Source organism: Carcharodon carcharias, chromosome 1 (assembly GCF_017639515.1).
Source record: "Carcharodon carcharias isolate sCarCar2 chromosome 1, sCarCar2.pri, whole genome shotgun sequence".
Taxonomy (NCBI): Eukaryota; Metazoa; Chordata; class Chondrichthyes; order Lamniformes; family Lamnidae; genus Carcharodon; species Carcharodon carcharias.
Genome location: NC_054467.1, coordinates 68612727 through 68637685, shown reverse-complemented (window position 1 = coordinate 68637685; position 24959 = coordinate 68612727). Strand labels below are relative to the sequence as shown.

The 24959-nt window shown below is 38.6% G+C and overlaps 1 protein-coding gene across 2 annotated transcripts in view; it reads left to right on the top strand.

Moving 5' to 3' along the window:
* The window catches only part of lrba (LPS responsive beige-like anchor protein), a 917803-nt gene that overhangs the window by 76317 nt on the left and 816527 nt on the right, over positions 1-24959 (top strand). For both annotated transcript variants that reach the window (XM_041200623.1, XM_041200530.1), the window contains exons 6-11: positions 5240-5366; positions 6863-6982; positions 9383-9529; positions 12823-13020; positions 14133-14266; positions 22449-22557. In XM_041200623.1, coding sequence (XP_041056557.1) covers positions 5240-5366; positions 6863-6982; positions 9383-9529; positions 12823-13020; positions 14133-14266; positions 22449-22557 — 835 coding nt within the window. The remainder of the gene's footprint in view (positions 1-5239; positions 5367-6862; positions 6983-9382; positions 9530-12822; positions 13021-14132; positions 14267-22448; positions 22558-24959) is intronic.

The following is a 24959-nucleotide window of genomic DNA, read 5'->3' as shown; positions in this document are numbered from 1 at the left end:
CACACCACACTCTGAAACTAAGTGACTGATGCCACCCTAAATGGATGCTATCAATCTATCAACAATGCCATGAAAGAGAATGGAGATAAAGTTAAAACTGTAGTTCAAAGACTGTTAAAGGTCAACACCCTGAAGATAATGTTGTTCTTGTCAAAGTTAACTAGACCAATCCAAGTATATGATCTTATAATCCAGGACAATTGGAAAACCCACTGAAAATGAGAAAGAAGATTTGCTACAATGAATGATGAAAAGTGAAGCTCCAGTAGTAAAATGAACTCTTGGGAAGAAAATTGGAATTCCAATAACTTACCTAAACTAAGCTTTAAATCCTAAGTGTCACATGTGATTGGGTGTGATGGGTTAAGCATTATAAAGCTGCCAAGACAAACTATTTAATGATGAAATGTGACAAGGGAGAGAACATTACTTGTACTGTAAATTGGAAGTTGATAAGGTGTTATAGTGTTATATTTTGGTAGTGTTGTAGAAAATTATTACCTTGGTAATAATTTTCATCTTTTTGGGGGCAGGAGGAGTTATGAATGCGAGGTTTTATAAAATGATGTTTTGGGGCTGTCTCTTTAATTCAAGGTGGAATGGAGAAAGTCATATGATTTGCTGTGAACGCTGCACAAGAAGCCTGGGGGGCTTGGGAACCGGGCAGCCCAGGTTGACACTTACTGTGATCAAGGTGCAAAATGTTCACAACTGAAACAAATGAGAGCAGCTGGGTTAACTATGGACAAATGTTTGGTCTGCAAGGATTTGGACAGAGAGAGAGAGAGGTCTCTCAGATACAAGGTTGCAGCAAATGTGGTCAGCGGAGAGCAGTGCTTCCTTTCTGGACTCTACCAGGCAGAATGCAGGAGGAGACATTATGATTGAGGAAACTGATCCCTTGGCAATCCAGAGACTGAGATTTGTCCTGGTGTGGCTGGGGAAGGATTCGCTGAGGGTAAACCTTCTTGCTGGTAGTCAATTCGGGACTTCTCCAGAAACTGAGAGAGGCACCTTTTGATGGTTACTCGACATTATGACTCGGCAAAATCGGGAGAAATGAAGCTGTTGGAATCTGGAAGTGATGTTGGACTGGTTCCTGTAAAAACCACAATTCTATGGAGAGCAGGCAGTGAAGTATAACTGAAATGGGGTTTTTGCCCATGTTAAAAAATTAAAGGTGGGGGGTAATATCCTTTCTATAGTTTAGTGTACCAGTTGCCTACAAGTAATGTTTAGGTAATATTGCATTTAGTTTGTGCAATAAAAGCCTTAAAAAGCCTTGAAAACTTGTTGCGCTATTTCTTTAAGTCGGTCACCGGGAGTTCAAAAATTTTTACACAAGTTATAGGTCTGTACGGGGATCGTAACATTATTGGATGTGAGTGTTGCTTGCAAGGCTAGCATTTGTTGTTCATCCTTAACTGTCCTTGAGAAAGGAATGGTGAGCCTCTATCTTGAACTGCTGCAGTGCTGCTAGGCAGGGAGTTCCAGGACCATTGATAGTGACGGAATGGTAATATAGTTCCAAGTCAGGATGGTGTTTTGCTTGGAGGGGAACTTGCAGATGGTGGTGTTCCCAAACGACTGCTGCCCTTGTCTTTCTAGGTGATTGAGAGGTAATGGGTTTACTGAGGCGCTGTTGAAAAAGAGCCTTGGTGAGTTAGAAACATTTTAATGAAAAATTTTGATAAAATAGATAATTTTAAAGACCTTTATTAAGTTACCCCTCGGCATTCTCTTTTCACTAGAAAAAAGACCCTGCCTGTTCCTCCTCTTCTGATAGGTATATCCCCACATTTCTGGTATTGTCCTTGCAAATCTTTTTTACATCCTTTCCAATGCCTTTATATCTCTTTTATAATGTGGCAATCAGAATTATATGTAATTCTCCAGGTGTTCTCTAACCAAGGTCCGATGCAAGTTTAGCCCAGCTTCTTTATTTTTCAATTCTAACCCTGTAGAAATAAACCCTAGCTCTTGGTTTGCTTTTTTATGACATTGTTGACCTGTGATTTGAGTATTTCTACCCGAGAGCACCTTGCTGCTCAGCCCCATTTAGATTCTTACTTTCAAAGTATAATGCAACCTCCTTATTTTTCTTGTCAGAATGTAAAACCTCGCATTTATCTATGTTAAGATTCATTTGGCAACTGCATGCCTGTTCTGCATGTTTGCTAACATCTTATTTGTTCCAGCCCTCCTCATTGTTGACTGTCATTCCACCATGGCACCTCCCCACAACAGTTTGCTGTAATCTGCAATTTAGGAATTGTGTTTTTGATCCAAAGTCTAAATCATTAATATTAATTGTGAAGAACAGTGGTTCCAGCACTGGCCATTACGGAAACACCGCTCTCCGCCTCCTGCCACTCTGAATCCTTACTCTGTTTTCTACTTTGAGGCCACATAACTATTCATTTTGCTATTTCTCCCCGACCCTGCATTTTCTGTCCTTATTCATTCGTCTGTTATGTGGTACTTTACCAAAGCTAAGTAGTTAGGACTAACAATTAGTCCTGCTTCCTTTCACTTTTAAAATGTAGGATGAAATATGACCTGGTTACAAGTGATTAATGCTTCATTAATGGGTGCAACTATGCTAAGTCATCAGATGTTTGGTGATTCCAGCAAAATTGGCCTTAGACGCATTGCACTTAGGTTTTCTGCATGAGTTATGAAAAGTATTCAACAAAAATAAGAATATTTTCCTTAATATAATTTTAAATTTGGAGTTCAGTAATATTCATGGAATGTCCAGTAAGAATCCCTTCATAACCTAATTTGGAATACTTAGTTAACAGACGTATAATAGACTTAATATTAGTCTAATATTTTTAAGCAGAATAAATTTTGATTTTATTCCTGTAAAAGAGGGAACATAAATATTTTCTTCAAGTCATCGCCTGATACAGGCAAGCAAGTAATTCTCTGTTAACTTAGCTACTGTAATTGAACTGTAGTGACAGGTTTTGATTTGTTGCACAAAGTCCCTCTCTTGCCAGTTGCTCCTGATTACCCAGCTGAAATTAGGAGTTCTTCATATGAAAAAGCATGGGTTATAATTTACACCCTATATTCTTGAAACAGGACCCTGGCAAATCAACATGGTTTATTACAAGGCTTCTTTAAAACCTGGTGTCAGTGTTTTGAAGTTAAACATCTAATTATTGTTTCTGAAATTACAATAAATATGTTGCTGGAAAATAGATTATTGTTGACATGGTACACTTTCTTGATTATTGTAAGGAAGTTCTTGATAATGTACGACAGATTATTCAGATTGAATCGTACATGGTACAGAGTAGCAGAAAAATAGGCTGCATAATATGGAAATGTCCAAGATGGAAGAGTAAAATTTTCAAGAAAGGGAGACTTACTCAAAATATGGTGACAAGTTTTATATTTATCTCAGCTTTTAGCCCAGTACTTCCCAAACGATTTTCCATTGACCCCATTTTAGCACTTGAAAATTAACACGACACCAGACGGCAACAGAAATGAAACAGCTAGAAAGCATCATAGCAGCGTTCAGTATATAAGTATTAATGTATTTTGATCAACATATAATACATCATTTAAATATGATAATCTGTGTTTTTAAAGTACTCTGTAAAAATATTATGTACTCACCAGTCCATAACTGCACCTTGGCCAGGAAGTAGCGAAATGCAGGTCAAGGGTCTTGAAGTGCTTGGTATTGGGGAGCCAAGATCATTTCTCAATGACTTTGAGACTCAGTGAAGTGACCATCAACAGGACCCCATGGCCTGGAGAGAGAGAGACCGAGGGGGGAGCAGGGCAAAATACCACTATAGGCCTCTGTCACTGTGGGGTGCAGTCTCAGACCCATAGCTTGGGAACTGCTATTTTAACCCCTGCAGTCCAATGCTCAACCTGGAATCTGGTATTCAGTTCCCACTCAGTGAACTTTACTGTCTATGTTGATATCATTATTGTTGGAGCATGCACAGTTTGGTTGGGGTGGGGGGGGCTGTGTGGTTGTAGGGACAAGCAAGCAGTGATAGGAGCAGATAATCAAACGATGTCACAGACAAAAGAGCATTATCTCAAGGTCTGTTCCCACCTCTGGCATAATTAATGCTGTCTATTCTCATTAGCTTTAATGCTCTTTGATGACGGACTGTTTAAAACTGCACAAAGTGCTCGTACTTGAGGCCTAAGCAGTGTTGTGTATAAATTAATTATTACTGTATCTGTGACCATTTTTATTACACTATTCACTTGCATTTGAGCCTTCAGGGAATTGTTTGAGCCCTTACGGGTTCTGTTCGTCCATACCCTTTAGTGTCTTTCTATTAAATGTGTAGTCTCATTCAGTACTTTTTCTCCCCAAACTTATTACCATCTGCTTAATTGACATTGCATTTATGTCTTTTACTTGCCCGCCTATTCTGTTAACCTATCTATATCTTCTTGAAGTGCTCTTTGCTGTTTGCTAAACAATTGTTTCACAGGAACAGTGTCACTATTTACATTTTAGGAGGAGATTTTGAATGGAGGCAAGCCCTGGATTTTTAAATGGAAATTGCTGGAAACAGTCAGTAGGTCAAACTGCATTTGTGGAGAGAGGAACAGAGTTAACAATTCAAGTCTGACTTGACTTGCTGAGTGCCATGAGCATTTTTTTTGTTTTTTAAAAAAATTTCCAACATTCACAGTACTTCACTGTTGTTTCCAAATTTTAATGTTAATTTAAGCAGCACTGTTTAATAACACTGGGCACTGCGACGCAGTACTCGGTAATGATAATGTTATGAGAATTAGTTTGGTTTAATTTCAGTTTTTTCTTGGTTCTCTCTGTAAAAACATGCATTGTGAGCAGATGAGGCAAATTGCATTGTTAATATCTTGAGTATACAGTTTCTTTTTTTTAAGATGTGCATAGATTTAGTTTTATAGCTGGGGGGAGCAATTATATTTATCAATCCACTATTTATTTTTGAATGGATCCCATTTTAAAAAAAAACCTGTTTCATTGTTAGTCTATATTTGACTCACTTCTGTCCAAATTCTTTCAGCACACCTTTCCCCGTTCCCAGTGCTCTTTGCAAAGGTATAATGTTTGACTCATCATGAATCATGTCACAGGAGATCTATGAATTTAGGTCTCTTTACTTTTCACTTTGTTTGCAGGTTTTGCAATATTACTTGGTGAGTTGATAAAGTTATTGATGAAGCTGAAAGTACTAATTAAAAAGCTTATTCTTTCCACTAGCTTTCGTACCAATAAAGGACTTGGATATTCTGCTCATTTTGTTGGTGGTTGTTTGATTGTGACATCAATAAAATCAAAAGGAAAAGGATTCCAACATTGTGTAAAGTATGACTTCAAACCACAGAAGGCAAGTATTAACCATCTAATATGCTTGTCTTGATAGTGATGGCAGAAGTTTATTTTTCAGTTGCTCAGGAGATTTAAATTACTTGCTGCTAAGTATCCACAAACTATTCTTATAAATATATTTTCCTGAATAACCGACATGCTAATGCCAAGTTTTTGACTGTTTATAATGAAAACTGGCCCCCTCTTATTTGAAGCATTTTGTTTCCAGCTGGAAGGTTTGCATAATCACTGGGGTAAATGCATGACATTATGTGTTTAAAAACCATACAGATATGCAAAGTCCCAAATGTATTTCATGTTGGTCCTAGTTAACTGCTGGTTGGAGCACTAGGATTTGCATTGGTTCCTGGGATCAGTGGGGAAGAATCTAACTGCATGTGCTGGTTTCTTGATAAATAAACAGTATGCACGTGTTGATGTCTGAAGAGGATGATGTCTGGGTTCATTTGTGATGCCTTTGGTTGACTGGGTTGTCAACTTTTGCTACTCTGAACAAAGACCATATGAGCAAGGAATGGCCAGTGCTTGTAACCACATCTCAATATTAGTTGTTGCCCTCAAGGTAGAAAAGGAAAGTGGATAGATGTCGATCCAAAGGAGAAGAGATTAGGTGGTGTAAGGGTTGTAAAAGAGGAAAGGAAGGTGTACTAGTCTGGGAAGGAATTTGAGAGCGGGATCTATATGGCTGAAGGCATTGCTGCAAGTGGTGGGTTAAAGGGAGGGAGTATACCTAACAGGCTAGAGTCTGAAGAATGTAGAGATATGGTGATGTGGGAGGAGGTGGTGGTGGATGGGAACATTGTAAGGTTAGAGGAGTTGTAGTGATGAGGGTAGTGGAGGGATGGGATGTCATGGAGTGTTTTAAATACAAGGATGAGGATTTTAAATTTGAGGCACTGGTATGATTGGAGTTAATGTTGGTCAACTAAGGTGGGGATGGTGGGTAAGCTGGACTTATGGGATAGAATTTGAGTAATAGAGTTTTGAATGAGATGATGTTTATGGAGGGTAAGGTATCGGCCAGGAGAACTGTAATCATTGTTGCTTGAGTCAGCCAACAGACAGCAAGATTTAATTTTTCACCAGCCAATGTAATGAGCTTGAGATACCAATACTTGGAATATAACATTCATATCTTGGACTGAAAGTGACTCTGAAATTTGTAGTATTGAAAAAAAATGTGGCCTAAATTGTACACGTGATGGTCATTTCTGGTTTATCCATTTTCTTCCCCATATAAATGTGGACATATTGTTCATTATAGTAGAAATGCCAGTGTTGCTTTCTAGGAGAATTTTAGCCAAGGAAAGCTATTGTATTTGAAAACAGCAAGGTAATTAACTTAAATAAAAAATGTTATGCTAATACAATTTACATTCCTGTATATTGTATACTTTAACATGAGGCAGTGAGCATCTTTTGATTGTCCATTTCTTCAGGGCATTTAAATTGTTTAAAATATAGCAAGGCTAAATTAGAGATTCTTTGTTATAGTGGTACATGGTGACTATAGTGCATATCTACAATCGTTGGAAAAACAGTGAGATCCGGTGCTATGTGAATGGCGAGCTAGCCTCTTTTGGAGAGATCACATGGCTTGTGAATACCAGTGACGTAAGTAGCATTGTAAAGTTACAAATTTGTAACCTTTATTGTAGATTTAGAGGTCAGTTTAAATTTTTTTTGTTCAAATAACGTAAATTTTTTTTGTGATTTTTTTTTTTTAACCTGAATTGTATTTCTTTAATCATAAATATTTCTGACCCCATTTCTAAGTTCACAAATAACGCCACAAAGAAAAGTAAAAGGTATCTGGTTTAAAAAACTTTTGATTTGTTTTCCTTTTGAAAGTCAATTCATTTTGTATTCATGCTAATTTCCATGACTGAGTGAATAGATCCCAGCCCATAGATGTTTTCATGACTGCACCTCTAATTTCTTGCTGGAGTTCCTTTGATCCATCCAAAATTGGCAGACTAGTTCTTTGGGAAAAGCTTGAGTGCAAATGTCTCTTGGAACTGGAATACAAGGTTCGGTCTCCATTTGATATTCTTTACTCTAGTTTTCTATTTATCGGTACATGCATGGTAAATATACTGATGATGTAAAATGGTTATTCAAGTTATTCTTAGTTCTGCGGAATGATTTTGAGACAATTTTGGAAATTGGATCTTAATTATTTTGGAGTAACAAATTAGGATAACTTGGTCATTTCTTCCTTTTTGAGTTAAAAAAAAAATTGCCTTAATTAGATGAAAACAAAGTGCTGGAAAAAGTCAGCCATTCTGGCAGCATCTGTGGAGAGAGAAACAGAGTTAATGTTTCGAGTCCAGTATGATTTAAGACATATGTTGGTCTCTAAACGTTAACTCTGTTTCTCTCTCCACAGATGCTGCCAGGCCTGCGGAGTTTTTCCAGCACTTGCTGTTTTTATTTCCCATCTCCAGCAACCACAATATTTTGTTTTTATTTACTTATATTAATTAGAACCTGAGAATTTTCAAAAACAAATTATGTGCAAATTCTTTTACATGGAAGGTAAAGATTTAAAAATTTCAACTTAATGCCTGCATGTTTTAGATAGCAATTTACCGTACTTATCTTTTCTGCTGTCTTGAAGGCTGTGCACTTGAGCTTATTGAATCCAGCAAATATGAACCTTTTGAAACTGAAATATGTTTAATCATGTATTCCATGAATCCAGGCAAAAGATTTTTGATATCCTCCTTGTATTTTAAATCCCCTAGTTCATTTTCTGTTTTCATAATGAAAGTGGTTCTTGAGTATAAAAAATACTTTGGCTTCACTCAAAACACAGAAGACATATTTTCAACAGTGAAGAAACTAACACAATGTTTTGGGCCTGCATGATGGTTTTACCATTGGGGATGCTCAGAGCAAAGTAGCTGTCATCAAAACCTTCAGCATTCCAGATTACAGTTCACCTAACTGAAAATTCCTGCCTCCATCCTTACTCCTTCTTTGGATTAGTCTCTTTCACTCTAATTCCTTTACCTAGATAATTGAATTTTTACTATACATATTACAGTTTATGTGCTGGAAGTCAGGGAATTCTTTCTTGCACTGAGGAGGATTGATAAACATCATCTCATTAATTTTAATAGAAAACCTTGCATAAATAATTGTATAATTACAAAAAAAATTCCCACTGTTCAGTCACAAAGGAAGTAGAATTTGAAAGCTCTTGCGCACTCTGCTCTTTCTCTTGTCAATTTCCCAAAGACTGTACAGAAGGACTGAATTGCGTGTGCATATGCCATGTAAATGTGTATTGAGATCACACATCCAATTGTAGTATATCCATTTCTCATTTTAATATATAATAAATGCAATTAGCCACATCTGGATTATGAATTAGCTACATGTGGTTAGTGGATAATGTATTGGACAATACTGTCCTACCGTAAATCTAATACTTTACCTTAAATGAAGTTTAGCAGAATTAATTTTCTTACCACTTGGTAAGCAATATATTGTCTCCAAGGCTACCTTGTGAGCTTAAATGAAATAAGTTTCTTTTAAAAATATTTATAGAATTGCATCATGTAGTGTGTGGGGTTCCTGGCATTATTGCTTGAATTTAGTGAGATTTGGTTCTTGCCCAGTTGATGTATTTCATTTCTTGGTTAGTCTACAGGAAGATATGAAGGTCCCGAAAGAAAAAATATTTCCCATTTTTTATAGTCATTTCCACTGAGTGTATCATCCTGTACACACTGATCCCTCAATCTGTGTACTTTTAAATTCCTCACAGCGGAATATATTGGGTTTAGTACCACTATCTTAAAGATGTGGGTGGGGTATGCCTTCATATTGGAGAAGTGGGAGAGATTATGTGAGCTATGTCTTGATGTGGCTTATCAAACACTAAAACGTCCTTGCAAAAAACCGGTTTTGTAAATTATCACCTTGTTAAGAGGTGTAAAATTTGACGTAAGTTGCATAATGTACAGACATTAATAACTTAATCATTAAGTTTGTTTATACTTTTAGACGTTTGACAAATGTTTCCTGGGATCTTCGGAAACAGCAGATGCGAATCGAGTATTCTGTGGGCAACTTGGAGCAGTTTATGTCTTTGCTGAAGCTCTAAATGCAGCACAGATATTTGCAATATATCAACTTGGCCCTGGATATAAGGTACTTTAACGAAAGAATGTAGTTTGAAGATATCTGACACTTTTGATTTTTGAGATCTGAGTCACTAGCCAGGCTGCCGGTCAGTAAGTGGTTACTGTAGAATTCAAATCAATTGCAGCCCTTAACAATTCGGATTAATACCAATGATACAAGACGACTTCTTGTGACTTTGCAATTTTTAGTATTTTTTAAATTACAGGTAGCAAATAAGATTGTGCCATGGAGGTTGTGACATGGTAGCACACATGCTGCACTTGGAGACCTCTCAATCAAACTTCCCCACGTTCATAATACAAAATGTTAATGTGGATTCGGAATGGGTGCTGTTACAGGATGAGTAACAAAAAGCCACTGGTCTTGTACTCTATCATGTAGATTCAAAAGATGGTATGCAAGGTATTGCCCAAAGATGTAATAGAACTACATTTAGAAACTGAGAATATAAAATAGTCAGCATAGATTTTAAAAGGGAAGGCCATGCTGGACCAACTTTATTGAATTATTTGAAGTTGTACTAGAAAGAGTAGATTGAAATAATAGATTGAATGTACGTGGGCTTTCAAAAGGCCTTCGATAAGGTACCACATGGTTGATTCTTAACTAAGGTCAGAACATGTGGAGTCAGGGCACAAGTAGCAGAACGGACAAAAAATTGCCTCAAAAGAGTAACGAGTAAAGGTTAAAAGTAATTACGCAGACTGGTAAAGATGGGAAATGATTTTCACAGGGATTGGTGGTGAGACAGCTGTTCACCATTTACATGGTTTGGACTTGGGAATCAGAAGTACTATATCAGCATTTATAGCTGGCACCAAATTGGGGGAGGATGAGTGTGCTAAAATACAAGATGATAACAAACTTGCAGAATGGCTGTGTATATGACAAATCACATAGAGAAGTGTGACATGGTTATTTTAGTAGGAGGAAGAAGGAGACCATCTACACTTTGAAAATATGAATCAAAATGAGGTATAGAGGTAAAGAGATCTAGGGATTTACGGATCATTAAGGTAACAATGCAAAATAACAAAGCCACATAAAGTGCAAACAAAGGAGTAGAATTCAAAAGCTATAGATATTATGTTAAACTTGTACAGATTTTTATTTGGACCGCACTTGGAGTACTGTGTAGAGTTCTGGTCTCCATATCACAAAAATGATATAGAAGCACTGCCAAAAGGGGAATAAATATATACATGGATAGTACTGGAACTGAGAGGGTACAGCTACTAGAAAATACTGAACAAGCTGGTGCTCTTTTCTCTAGAAAATGGAAGACTCAGCAGTGACCTGGGAACAAGTCTTTAAAGTTTTGAAAGTGCTTGATAGGGTCATCAACAATTTATATAGTGCCTTTATCTTAGTAAATTATCCTGAGGTGTGTCACAGACAGGAGTGTTATAAACAAAAGTTGACACTGAACTGCATTAGGAGATTTTAGGGCAGATGACCAAAAGTTGGATTAAAGAGGTAACTTTTAAGTCTTTTAAAAGAGGAAAGAGAGAATGGGAAAGACTTTGGGAGGGAATTCCCTAAAGAAGATGTTTCCACTTGTGTGGGAGCCCAAAACTAGGGACCATAATTATAAGATAGTCACTAATAAATCCAGTAAGAAGTAAGGTGAAATTTCTTTGCTCAGAGAGGAGAGAATGGAGAATTTATGACCACATTGTGTGGTTTAGATGAATAGCATTTAAGAGGCATTTAAGGCCAAGTTATAAAATACGTGAAAGACAAAGGAGTAGATGGATATGGTACTAGGGTGAAATTAAATAAGGTGGGAGGAGACTCATGAAGCAACAACACCAGGACAGACTTATTGGTTTGAATGGCTTAATTCTGTGCTGTTAATTCTATGTAATATTGTGGGAGTTAGGCAGCTGACTTTGTTTTGGACATGGTTCCATTTGTGACAATTGCACATTGGTTTCTATGAAGGTATAGTAGAGTAGCCTTGTTAAATCTTGTGTTTGCAGTTAAGTAGAATTGAACCTTGTTATATTAACATGTCTCATATATAGATACGAGCTAGGAGCAGGAGTAGGCCATTTAGCCCCTGCTTCACCATTCAATAACATCATGGCTGAAGTAATTGTGGTCTCAACTCCACATTCTACCTACCTCCGATAACCTTTGACTCCCTTGTTAGTTAAGTCTTATCAACCTCTGCCTTAAAAATATTCAAAGACCCTGCCTCCACTGCTGTATAGGGAAGAGTGTTCCAGAGACTCATGACCAAACCTTCTGAAAGAAAAAACTTCTTCTCATCTCTGTCTTAAATGGGAAACCCCTTATTTTTAAACTGTGTCCCCTAGTTCTAGTCTCTTGCACAAGGAGAAACATCCTTTCAGCATCCACCTCGTCAATTCCCCTCAGGATCTTATGGTTCAATAAGATTACCTCTCACTCTTCTAAACTCCAATGGATGCAGGTCCAGCCTGTCCAATCTTTCCTCCTAAGATAAACCCCCCATTCCAGGTATCAGTAGAGTGTGCCTTCTCTGAACTGCTAACACGTTTATATCCTTAAATAAGGAGACCAAAACTGTACAGTGTATTCTAGATGTGGTCTCACCAACACCTTGTATAACAGTAGCACAACATTCCTACTTTTAGATTCCATTCCCCTTGCAATAAAGGACAACATTCCATTTGCCTTCCTAATCACTTGCTGTACCTGCATACTAACTTCGTCCTGATTAGTGTACCAGGACACCCATATCCCTTTGTACTGCAGTTCTGCAATCTCTCGCCATTTAAATAATAAGATGCTTTTCTGTTCTTCCTGTCAAAGTGGACAAGTTCCCCTTTTCCCATTATACTCCATCTGCTATCTGCCTCTGTTTACTGTTTTGTGCATTATGTGCATAACTCTTTGCAATACCATCATCTTATCCCAGGAGTTTTAATTGAGCTTTCTGGGTTTTCAATAATATGCCAGTATTGTTTTAGACCAAATTTGGTATTTGACAAGCTTTTTCAGTATGCTGCAGCATGAATCAGAGTTGTAAGTCAACCCTCTGCACTGCTATTTGAAATTTTGTCAGTCAACTAGAAGTTCAGAAATGATACTTACTCTTAATTTTTCTTGAATTATTCTGTGTTAACACTACAGGCAAACGTAGGAAATCCAGTGAATTTGGGTTTCAATCAATGCCAGACAGGCCAGTTTTCAAGTTTGTATGTCTTGTTAAGCTGTGGGAAATGAGTTGATCTGTATTAATAAATAAACTTGGGCTTAACTTTATATAATAAAGTGCGTTTCTGAATTGTAATTTCTCTGCGGTTTTCCAGGGTACTTTCAAATTCAAGGCAGAAAGTGACCTCCTACTTGCTGAGCACCACAAGTCACTGCTCTATGATGGCAAGCTGTCTAGTAGCATTGCATTCACATACAATCCAAAGGCTACAGATGCTCAGCTCTGTCTAGAATCATCCCCGAAGGATAATCCATCTATTTTTGTTCATTCTCCACATGCTCTAATGCTTCAGGTAAAAGCCAAATTCTTTAGCTGTATTATACTGGTAAAAGTGCAGTAAGCAGTTTTTATGTTGGAAAATATGTTGTTACCTGAAATATCTGAAAGTTAGGGCAAAGTTAGGTTTATGGACAAATTCTGGAACTCACATTATAGGAAGGATGTGATTACACTAGGAAGAGTGCAGAGATTTACCAGGGTGTTGCCTGGGCTGGAGAGTTTTAGTTATGAGGAGAGATTGGATAGACTGGGGTTATTTTCCCTGGAGCAGAGGAGATTGAGGGGGGGGGGGTGGACGTGATTGAGGTGTATAAAATTATGAGGGGCATAGATGAGGGTAGACAGAGAAGGAACTTTTCCCCTTGATGGAGGGATCAGTAACTAGGCGGTATAGATTTAAGGTAAGAGGTTAGATGGGATGAGGGGAAAAATTTTTTTACCCAGAGGGTGGTGGGAATCTGGAACTCACTGCCTGAAAGGGGGGTAGAGGCAGAAACCCTCATAACATTTACGAAGTATTTGGATGTGCACTTGCAATGCCATACAAGGCAATGGTCCTGGTGCTAGAAAATGGGATTAAAATAGTTAGGTACTTCTTTGACCAGTGCAGACTTGATTGACAGAAGGGCCTTTTTCTGTGCTCTATGACTATAAATATTTTATATGATGAAATGTCAGAAATGAGGGAATAAGACAATTCAGGTGCATTTGAATTTTCAAGGTTCCGAACCTTTACAACTTGTTGTTTTTGTTACTACTTGAGGTACTGAATATGTGTAAGGCAAAATTAAGATTTAGTTTTTAATCTGGCCTAATGATCTATTTATATGAATAAAATATTTAGATGTAAGATTTGAGATGAAGGATTTTGTTGAACTGCAAAAAGGCCATATTGGGGCTAGAACTTTAGGATAATAAACTCAACTTTAAAATGAGTTTGAGATATGAAAACTCTGACAGGTCAAACTATAATAAACTGATTAGTTTTGTTTTTAATGTTTTATCAAGGTTTAAGAAAATCCAAATATAATCAAGTTTTCTCCTCCCATTTACAAAGCATTTGTGTAAAGATACAACTATAAAGTTCTTCTTTAAAGATTTTTGATTTCAAACTTCTTTTAATAGGATGTCAAAGCTGTTGTAACACATTCTGTACAAAGTGCCATACATTCCATTGGTGGTGTCCAGGTGCTTTTCCCATTGTTTGCACAGCTTGATTATTGTCAGCATTCTTCCGACCAGGTTGATAGCACTGTTTGGTAAGTCAATCTGAGACGTATTGCATCCTACTCTGGGGTTGATTATTTATTATCCTTTTAACTATGGATGAATTACAAATTTAATGTGGAATTCAAGGAACTTAAAGCACTAAATATGTTATTTGGCTCATAATTCCTGTGTTGGCTTTTTGAAAGAGCGGTTGTGCTTAATCCCATATCTCCGCTTTTTATCTTTAGCCCTGTAAGTTTCTCATCCTCAATTACCTGTCCAATTCCCTTTTGAAAAAAGATTGTGAAATTAGTTTTTGCCCCCTTTTCTGGCAGAATGTTCTAGATCCTTACAACTTTTGAATTAAAAATTCTCCCCTCATCTCACCCTAGATCTTTTTCCAATGGCTTTGAATCCATGACCTCGAGCTATTTACCACTTACCGCAACCCGTCCTCCCTGTCCCCCTACCAGAGGGAATAATTTTTCCCTCCTTAACATATAAAATGTCTCATCATCTTGACAGCCTTGAGTAGGTTATTGCTTAACCTTCCATGTTCAAACACGAACAGACCCAACCTTTCCAGCCTTTATTTAAATTCTTTCACAGGATTTGAGGCACCACTGGCTAGGTCAGCATTTATTGCCCATCCCTAATTGCCCTTGAGAAATGGTGCTGAGCCACTGCTTTTCTCCTAACTGAAGTCCCTCATCTGTGGTTTCATCCTGGTAAACCTCAGGTGTACCCTTTCTAATGCTTTTGAAGCTTGGTGCCCATAATTGTCCATGATACTCTATCTAAGGCCAAACGAGGAATTTATGAAGTTCTAAAGTGATCTCTTTGTTTTTAAGTTATATTCCTCATTTATGAATCTAAGTAACCGATATGATATATTTTTTTAACCACCTTATTAACTGGGCCTGCCATCTTTGGGATTTGTATGCATGGACAACAAGATGTCTCTGCTCATCTACACATGTACAGTTATCAAAATCATGCCTGTTATAGTACACTATCTCTATATATTTGTCCTCCCAAAGCACATCACTTCAAACCTCTTGTATTGAACTCCATCTTTATTTTATTTATTCATTTATGGGGTGTGGCATCGCTGACTAGGCCAGCATTTATTGCCCATCCCTAATTCCTGTGGTGGTCAGTTGCCACTTTGAACTGCTGCAGTCCATTTGGTGTAGGTACATCCATGATGATGTTAGGAAGGGAGTTCCAGGATTTTGATCCAGTAACAAGTGAAAGAATGGTGATATAGTTCCAAGTAAGGATGGTGTGTGGCTTGGAGCGGAAGTTGCAGCTGGTGTTTCCATGCATCTCCTGGCCTTGCCCTCCTCGATGGTGGAGGTTATGGATTTGGAAGGTGCTGTTGGTGAGTTGCTGCATCATCATGTAGATCATATGCACTGCTTCCACTCTGTCGGTGGTGGAGAGAATGTTTAAGGTGGTGGATGGGGTGCAAATCAAGTGGGCTGCTTTGTCTTGGATAGTATTGAGCTTCTTGAGTGTTGTTGGAGCTGCACTAATCCAGACAAGTGAAGAGTATTGCATCACACTCCTAACTTGTACCTTGTGGATGGTCGACAAGCTTTGGGGAGTCAGGAGGTGAGTTACTCGCCTCTGACCTGCATGCTTCTGTACACTTCACCTTCATCCTGAAACCTATAAAAACCATTTTCTTCATGACCTACTACTCTGCCAAGCTACATATCATTTGAAAAATTTATGATGTTGCTCATTATACCTGGATCTGGGTTGTTTATAAAATTTTAAAAGAATAGTGGATGCAAAACTGACCCTTGGGGAAGACCATTGCAAACCACCTCCCAGTCTAGGAAAAAACATCATCCACCACCACCCTTTACTTCCTATCATTGAGCCAATTTTGCATCTATACTGCTACTTTCCTCTTATACCATGGATTTCCATTAAGCTTCCAGTGTGTACTTTTGGCAAATGCCTCCCAGAAGCCCACATAGACACCATCCACTGCATTTCTTTTGTCAACTTTCTTTTGTCACCTCATTAAAACATTCAATCAAGTTAGTTGGACAGGATTTACATGACAAATTCATGCTGGCTCTCCTTTATTATCCTGTGCCTTTCCAAATGAAAGTTTATTTTGTCCCTTATAATGGTTTCTAGGAACTTACAACAATGTTAGGCTGACTGACCTGTAGATTCCTGGTTTATCTCTCTCCCTTTTCTTAAATAGTGGTATAACATGAGCAACCCTCTATTTCTCTGGCGGTACTCCTGTACCCAAGGAGGATTGAAAGATTGTGACTTATGCTTCTGCTATTCCTTACTTTGCTTCTTTTAGCAACCTGGGATATATTCCATCTGGACCAGGTTGAGTCCTTATTTATTTAAGTAGTAGTGTAATATCCTCATAAGTAGCGGAATGGCAGGGCAGCTTGGATCCATGGAGTGCACATCCTGCTCCATGTGGGAACTCCAGGATGCTTCTCGTGTCCTTGGCAATCACACGTGTTGACAACAGCAACCATTCAAGCACTGGGCTTCGGAGCTTGAGCAGCAACTGATGTCACTCTGGCCTATCCGGGAGGTTGAGAACTATGTGGACAGCATGTTTAAAGATGTGGTCACCCTGCAACTTAAAGGTATGCAGGCAGAGAGGAGATGGATGTCTGCCAGGCAGTCAAGAAACACCAAGCATGTAGTACAGAAGCACCCTGAGTGCATCTCACTCTCCAACCAGTATTCAGTTCTGAATCCTGGTGAGGATGATGGTTAATCTGAGGAGTGCAAGGAGATCTAAGTTCATGGAACCATGTCTGGCTCTTCTGTACTGGGGAGCACAGGGAAGATTGGAAAAGCGATAATGATAGGGGATTTAGTAGTTACAGACAGGTTTTCTGCAGCTGCAGACATGAATCCAGGCTGCTATGTTGCCTCCCTGGTGTCCAAGTCAAAGATGTCACTGAGCAACTATAGAGCGCACTAAGGGTAGGGAGGGTGAACAGCCATTGGTGGAGTTCCACATCCATAGCAACAACATAGGTAGAAAGGGATGTGGTTCTGCAGTTGAATTTTAGGGAGCTAGGAAGGAAACTAGCCAGCAGAGCTTCAAGCGTTGTAATCTCTTCATTACTCTCAGTACCACATAGAGAAACATGAGTATAGGATAGAGCAGATGACTGAATGGCTGGAGAGATGACGCAGGGGGTTTTAGGTTCCCAGGACAATGGGATCAGTTCTGGGAGAGGTGGGACATATGCAGGTCAGATGGAAGTACTTGAACAGAGCTGGGGTTGATATCCTTGTGGGGCCATTTGCTGGTGTTGTTCGGTGGATTTAACTAATTTAGTAAGAGTGTCGGGAACCACAAGGTAATATTAGAACACCAAGGTGCATGAGGATTTGGGAGAGAGAGAGATGGGTTGGGTCAGAGTTAGAAGGAATACAATATTGTCTAAATTCGAGCTACTGTGTATTTGTGTGAATGGGCAGAATGTGGTAAATAAAGTTGGTGAGCTGCAGGTGCAGATAGCCATGTGGGAATATTTTGTGATAAGAGTTTTGGCTCAAAGAAAGGCAGGACTGGGTACTAAATATCCTTGGATACAATAAGGAAAGATAGAAAGGAGGTGGTGGAGCAGCGTTTATTAAGGAGAACATTGCAGTGCTGGAGAGGATGTCCCAGAGGGATGAAGGACAGAATCCATTTGGCTAGAGCCAAAGAACAAAAAAAAGTGCAGTTACTTTGCTCAGTGTATCCTGTAGACACCAACTATTGGGAAAGATGTAGAGGAACAAATTTGCTAGGAAATTAGATGTGCAAGAACTGTGGAGTAGTTATAATGGGGGCCTTTAATTATCTGAATATAGATTTGGCTAATAATAGTGTAAAGGGCAGAGAGGGGCAAGAGTTCTTAGTGTGTGTTCAGGAGAATCTTCTACACCACTATGTTTCCAGTCCAACGAGAAAGGAAGCATTCTGGGCATGAGGTGAGCCAATTGGATCAAGTGTTAGTAGGGGAACATTGATCACTGTATCATAAGGTTTAGGTTGGCAAGGGCGAAGGACATGGAGCAATGCAGTGTAAGAATTAATTGAGGAGTGAAAACCTCAATGAATCGGGCTCAGATGAATTGGAATCAAAGGTTGGCAGGCAAAACTGTAGCTGAGGGGTTACAATGGCTGCCTTGAAAGAAGAGAAAGTTTGAGTGCAGTCAAGGTACATTCCCATGAGGGGGAGAGAAGGGGCAAATAAATCCAGAGCTCCCTGGATGATGAAAGAGATAGATATTAAGATGAAGAAGAAAAAGGGTGCCTGTGATGGTGTCAGGTGGACAGTATTAAACTTCAAAAGGACAGAGAAAGATTGTTTGAATGGGCAGACAAGTGGTGGATGTAATTTAATTCAGAGAAGTTTAAAGTGATTCATTTTGATATGGGGAATGAGGAGAGGAAATATAAAACAAGGGTTACAATTCTAATAGTGTTGCAGGATGCTAGGGACCTGGGTGTACATGTGCACAAACCACTGAAAGTTGCGGGGCAGGTTGACAGATTGGTTAATAAAGCGAGTAGAAACCTGGGCTTGATAAATAAGCACGTAGAGTACAAAAGCAAGAAAATTATAGTGAACCCGCAGAAAACCCTGATTTGGCCTCAACTGGAGTATTGTGTCCAATTTTGGGCACTAGACATTAGGGATTTTGTGAAAGCATATGAGAGGGTGCAGAAAAGATTTACAAGAATGGTTCCCGGGTTGAGGATACTTGGAGAAGGTGAGGCTGTTCTGCTTAGAAAAGAGAAGGCTGAGAGGAGATTTGACTTGAGGTATACAAAATCATGAGGGGTTTGGACAGAGCCGATAAAGGGAAATTGTCTTCATTGGTGGAAAGATTGTGAACCAGAGGAAACCAATTTAAGGTGATGGACAAAAAAAGCAATGGTGACATGAGGAAAAGCTTTTTTGTACAGCAAGTTGTTAAGATCTGGAATGCACTGCCTGAGAGTGTGGTGAGGCAGTTTGAATCATGACATTGAAAAGAAAATTGGATCATCATCTGAAGAAAAATTTGCAGGGCTATGGGGAAATTGCTTAGGTGAATTGCTCTTGTAGAGAGCCAGTGCAGACACGATGGGTTGAATGGCCTCCTTCAGTCCCATGATTGTATGTGACTTACCTGTCTATTTTTAGTAATCATTTTTTAGTAGACCTTCTCTATCTATTAGTAACCTGTCTATAACTTTCCTCTCCTCTCTTACACTTCATCCATTTCATTGGTGAAGACAGATGCAAAATACTCAGTTTATACTTCTTTCTTGTCCTCTGTCTGTACATGCAGATTTGCCTTTGGGTCCTCAATAGACCCAAGCTTTGTTCTAACAAACTGCTTATAATTTATATATTTATGAAATGTCTTATGGTTCAAATTATTGTTACCCATTTTTTTCTCATAACTTCTCTTTACCTCATGTATTAACTCAATTCAATTCCCTCTTGTAATTTCCATAATTTCCCTGGTTACTAATGAAATCTTGCTCCTAATATTTGTCAAAACCTCCTTTATCATTTTTATTTTAACTTTTATTTTCTGTGTCATCCAGGGTGCGTTACTCTGCATCCTGTATTTTTTCCCGTCAAATAGACATGTCTACTTTTTACCTGAAGACTATTTCCTGAAAGCCCTCCATTGTTTTGTTATTGCTTTACCCTGAAATTGCTTTTCCAATCGGCATGGGCTAGGTCTCTTAAATGACTGAAATTAGCTCTTCCCCTGTTGAACATTTTACCCTGGATATTCTCTGGTGTCGCGATAATTATTTCAACCCAAATTGTGTTGTGGCCACTGTTACCTGAATGATCTCCTACTATAACATACTCTACCTGCTCTATTTCATTTCCCAGAATGTGATCCAAGGGGGAGCTGTAACATTTGTTTTAAATAGTGCTTCAGTGGGAAGGAGATGGATGAACAAACGTCAGCTAATTTCAACAGCATGAACAGAGGATATAATAATGTCTACAATGCTATTGGAAAATATTTTAAAATAGAGTTCTAATGGTGTCTGTCTTTATGTGTATGTTTCTTAATTGGATTAAAGCCAGCTGGTCTAGAGGCTTTGATGTATAGAAGAGAAGTTGGTTTGAAATGTTAATTAGGTAAACATAGGGAAGTTAGAAGGTGAAGTGTAAAGGGAGCAATTTGAATTTTAAATAAACCATTCAAAAGAATGGGTGAAATATTACACCTAGCCAGAAGAAGTCAAAAAATGTATTTATTTTTTTCCAAAGCTTACTAATAAAATTGGTGTTATGAAAGGGTTTTATTGTTAGAAGAGGTAAAGTTTAAAAAAACCTACTGATACAATGAGAATTTTCATTCAAAGAGGAAAATATGTATAAAGGAAGAGAAGGCTGTTGGTTTAAAAAAAGGATTCTAAGATCTTAAGCCTCAAGCCACTGTCTGCAAGTCCACACAGCTGAAAGAAGCTCATTTTGAATGCGACTGTCCAGAGTGTGCTTTGCCAGGGGTCTGTTTAAATCTGTGTATTTTACTGTTGCCTTAACGGAGGTGTAACTGGGAGTCAGATTAATTGGGGGATTTTTAGAATTTACTGTAGCAGTAATTTGTAGACATATGTATGTGTTTACAATCCTTTAATTAATAAATGTTTAATTTAGTTTTATAAAAACTTCTTGAGTCTCTGTGGTCTTATAATTGAATTGAAAGCCTGCATCTTGAAACATACAAATTGCAAGAATTGGTTATGACATTTGTTTCAAGTTTCCATCAGCTGTATCATAATAATGCAGCAATAATAGAGTAGCAATATTAGAAAAGTTAAATTGTCTTTATTTAGCGTGGGAAACATAATGCTTAGGGTAGAGATTTTCTGTACCGACACGTGGGACTGAGAGTAATTCTAAGATTACTACCTTTTGAAGTTCTGTTTTTCAGCCTATCCTAGCTCATGAAACTCTGATTGAAGGACCTCAACACCTTCTTTCCTCTTTTATCGTTGGTTCCTATATGGATCCTGACTTCTGGCTGTTTCCCTTCTCCTTGAAGAATATCCTGTTCAAGCTCATTGATAGCCTTTATCCTTGCACTAGGGAATTATGTTAGTGCTTACACAAACTCCTCTCCATGCCCATGACTATTAAATCCTCTGTGATTACTGCATTGCTACTCTGGGGTTTCTTTGTGAGCAGTCAAATCTCCCATCGTGCCTGGAGTTTGATTTTATTTTTAAACTGCATTCCTCTAAGGAGTCTGCATCCTCCCTGGTATTTAAAACTGAAAATTGAGTAGAGACTGCTACTGGTTTGGTGAATTGCTCCTCGGACTCCGAAACTTTGAGCTGGAGCTTGAGTGGCACTCCCTACACACATGCTTATCTAGGACACATGAAGTGTCCTGGAATTCCCATGTAGAATAGAATACGCATGCAACGAGCCCCAGCTGGCCTGCCATGGTAATCAACCCAATAACCTCTAAATCAATGAGATCAGTAAAACATTTGATACTGAACTGTAAGAAGTTGATGTCTAAAACGCTGAAGCACTAATCCACAGATTCTAAGAAACTGACCTCTGAAAAACTGAGATAGTAAATAGTAAACAGCTAACTAAAGACACTGGAAATAATATCTATGAATCCAAAACACAATGGAAATCACCATCTAGTGAATTTGAACAGTCAAAAATGAACATTTTAATGAAACAATTTAACCTGTGCCTATTACCCACCAACTGTTCTACGGCAGTGGCATCAGTTTTTATTTCTTCTCCGATTTCTGCATTCAGCTCTCAGTCCCGTTCTGTCTTCTCAGACTTGCACTCTCACTGTCTCCCTGCTGCTGTTTTGTCCACTTCTATCTGTTATCATCTCTCTCCATTTCCTCTTGGGCTTATTCTCTGCACACTCACTAATTCTTGCACTGTTTCCCCTCAAATTCGCTCTTTCTATTCTGTTTCTATTTGCACTTGCCCTCTCTGCTATCACTGAGCAAAGAATAGTTGTTACTCTAGAAATTTTTCTTTTGGAGCATGTGATGCTCTGTTCCTACAGTACCCTACATAATCTAGTTATAGTTCTTTGGTTATATGCATCAGAAGAATTTAAAATGAGATAACATGTGTTCTTAAATGCCAAACTAATTTCCACTGTGAAATTCTCCTGGTTCGAATATATTTGAAATGTCAATGTCCTCATCTCCTTTTTCTGACTTTCTTTTAGTTCCACATTGTTGGCATTTATAATGGAGTTACTGAAGAACTCAGTGGCTATGCAAGAGCAAATACTCTCTTCTAAGGGCTTTCTTGTCATTGGGTTTAGCCTTGAAAAGGTAAATATTGCAACAATGTAGCTATGGTATGTATTGTTTTAAACAAGCCTTAAACAACCAGCTTAATAGCATTAAACCCAAGTTAACTTAAGACTCAGAATTACCTGGAAAAACTCAGCAGGTCTGGCAGCATCGGCGGAGAAGAAAAGAGTTGATGTTTCGAGTCCTCATGACCCTTCGACAGAACTTGAGTTCGAGTCCAAGAAAGTGTTGAAATATAAGCTGGTCTTTGTAATTGTTTTTATTTTAGTTTAAGACACTAGTTTCAGAACCGCCCTCAAACTGAGTGTGAAATTCACTCATGTTATGATCGCTCTTACCTAGAGGAACCTTTACTACGAGGTTATTAATTAACCATGTCTAAAATAGCCTGTTTCCTGGTTGGTTCTAGAATGTATTGTACTGAGAAACTATCCCGAATACATTCTGACTCTCCTCCACGCTACGTTTGGGAATTTGTTCAATCTATTCATTTAATCTGCCACGGTTATTGCAGCACCTCTCTTATAAGCCATCATTATTTCTTGATTTATACTCTGTCCAACAGTGTGGCTACTGTTAGGGGCCTATAAACTACTAACCCTATTCCCATCTTTTTCCTTTGCTATTTCTTATCTCCACCCAAACTGATTCCACATTTTGATCCTCTGAACAAAGATCGTTTCTTACTGCTATATTGATCTCATCCTTTATTAACTGAGCCACCCCACTCCTTTTCTTTTCCTTCCTGTTATTCCAAAATGCCAAATATCCTTGAATATTCAGGTCCAAGCCCTAGTCACTTTGCAATCATGTCTCTGTAATGGTTATCATATCATACTGATTTATTTCTATTTGTGCAATCAATTAATTCCATCTTGTTACAAATGCCATGTGCATTCAGATAAACAGCCTTTAATTATGACAACCATTTTCCCTAGCCTGACTTATTTGCACTTTGATGTTTATATACTTTGCCCCTTTTTGTCCCACTCTGGTTATCATTTCCCATATCACTGCCCTGCACTATTGCCTGCCCTTTCACTTTAACTTCCCAAATCTCAAATCTCACCTCAGATGAACCCTTCCCTACCCCCCCCCCCGCCCCACCACACACACACTTTGGTCTAAAGCCCTCCCTACAGTCCTAGTTATACAATTTGCCAGGACACTGGCCCCAGTGCAGTTCAGGTGAAGATTGTTCTATCAATACCACTTCATCTTTCCTCAGTACAAATCAAATCCCATTTCTCCCACACCAATCCTTCAGCCAAGCATTCAAGTCTCTGATCTTATTTACCCTATGCCAATTTGCTCATGGCTCAGGTAGTAATCCAGCATTTATTACCTTTGTGGTTCTGCTTTATAATTTAGTCCCTAGCTGCCCATTCTCCCTTAGTAGAACCTCTTTCTTAGCCCTACCTATGTCATTGATACCCACATGGACCATGACAACTAGATCCTTTCTCTCCCACTCCAAGTCCTTCTTCAGCCTGAGGAGATGCCCTTAACTTTGGCACTGAGCAGGCAACACAACCTATGGAATTCATGCTCTTGGGTGCAGAGAATAGTATCTATCCCCCTAACTATATGATCCTAAAGTACAAGTATATTCCTTTTTACTCCCCCTCTCTTGAAAGGCTCCCTGCAGCATGGTGCTGTGGTCAGTTTGCTCATCCTCCCTGAAGTCCCTGCTCTCATCCACACAAGCTGCAAGAACATTGAACCTGCTGGACAAGTTCAAGGGCTGAGGTTCCTCCATTGCTACCTTCTAGATCCCCATACCTGCCTGTAGTTATATTAAGTAGTTGAACTAGTTAAGGTATAAATTTAATTCAGTTCTTGCCAATCCTAAATTAAACTGCTGCCCCTGTTTAGAAGGATAAAATCTTAAAACTCACCAACCAATCTCCTCCTTGCTCACCTATTTAATGCCTTTGAACACTCACCAGCTACAGGAGGCTGAGAAAAGGTATAAAATGCAGCACTGCCTTCCTCCTCTGCAGCTAATTCCTACTTGCATAAAATTGCCAAGTTAGCAACTTTGTACCTGAACACATTGTCCTTGACTCACTCTGACTTCCACGCTCAATTTATTTACTGTAGGCTAAGTCAGGCATAATCCAGCTGTAATTTTTTCCTTGGGTAAGATACTCCATCTAGTGGCCTTGCTGAAAAATGAAGCGCATTAAATATCTGGGGCGATGGATATAAACTCCACTAGTCAAAATCAGCAACCTGTGTGGTTTGCAGTGTATTGTACTTTTGTGCTGCTTTATGGTTAATTGAATTTACAACCAACTGGATAAATTGAACAGCACTACCTGTTGTCAGTTATCAGGCCAGTTCTGTTCAGCTGTGATGTATTCAGCTTTGAGTTAATTTCTATTATCAAACATTGCACTACACAAATAACCATTATT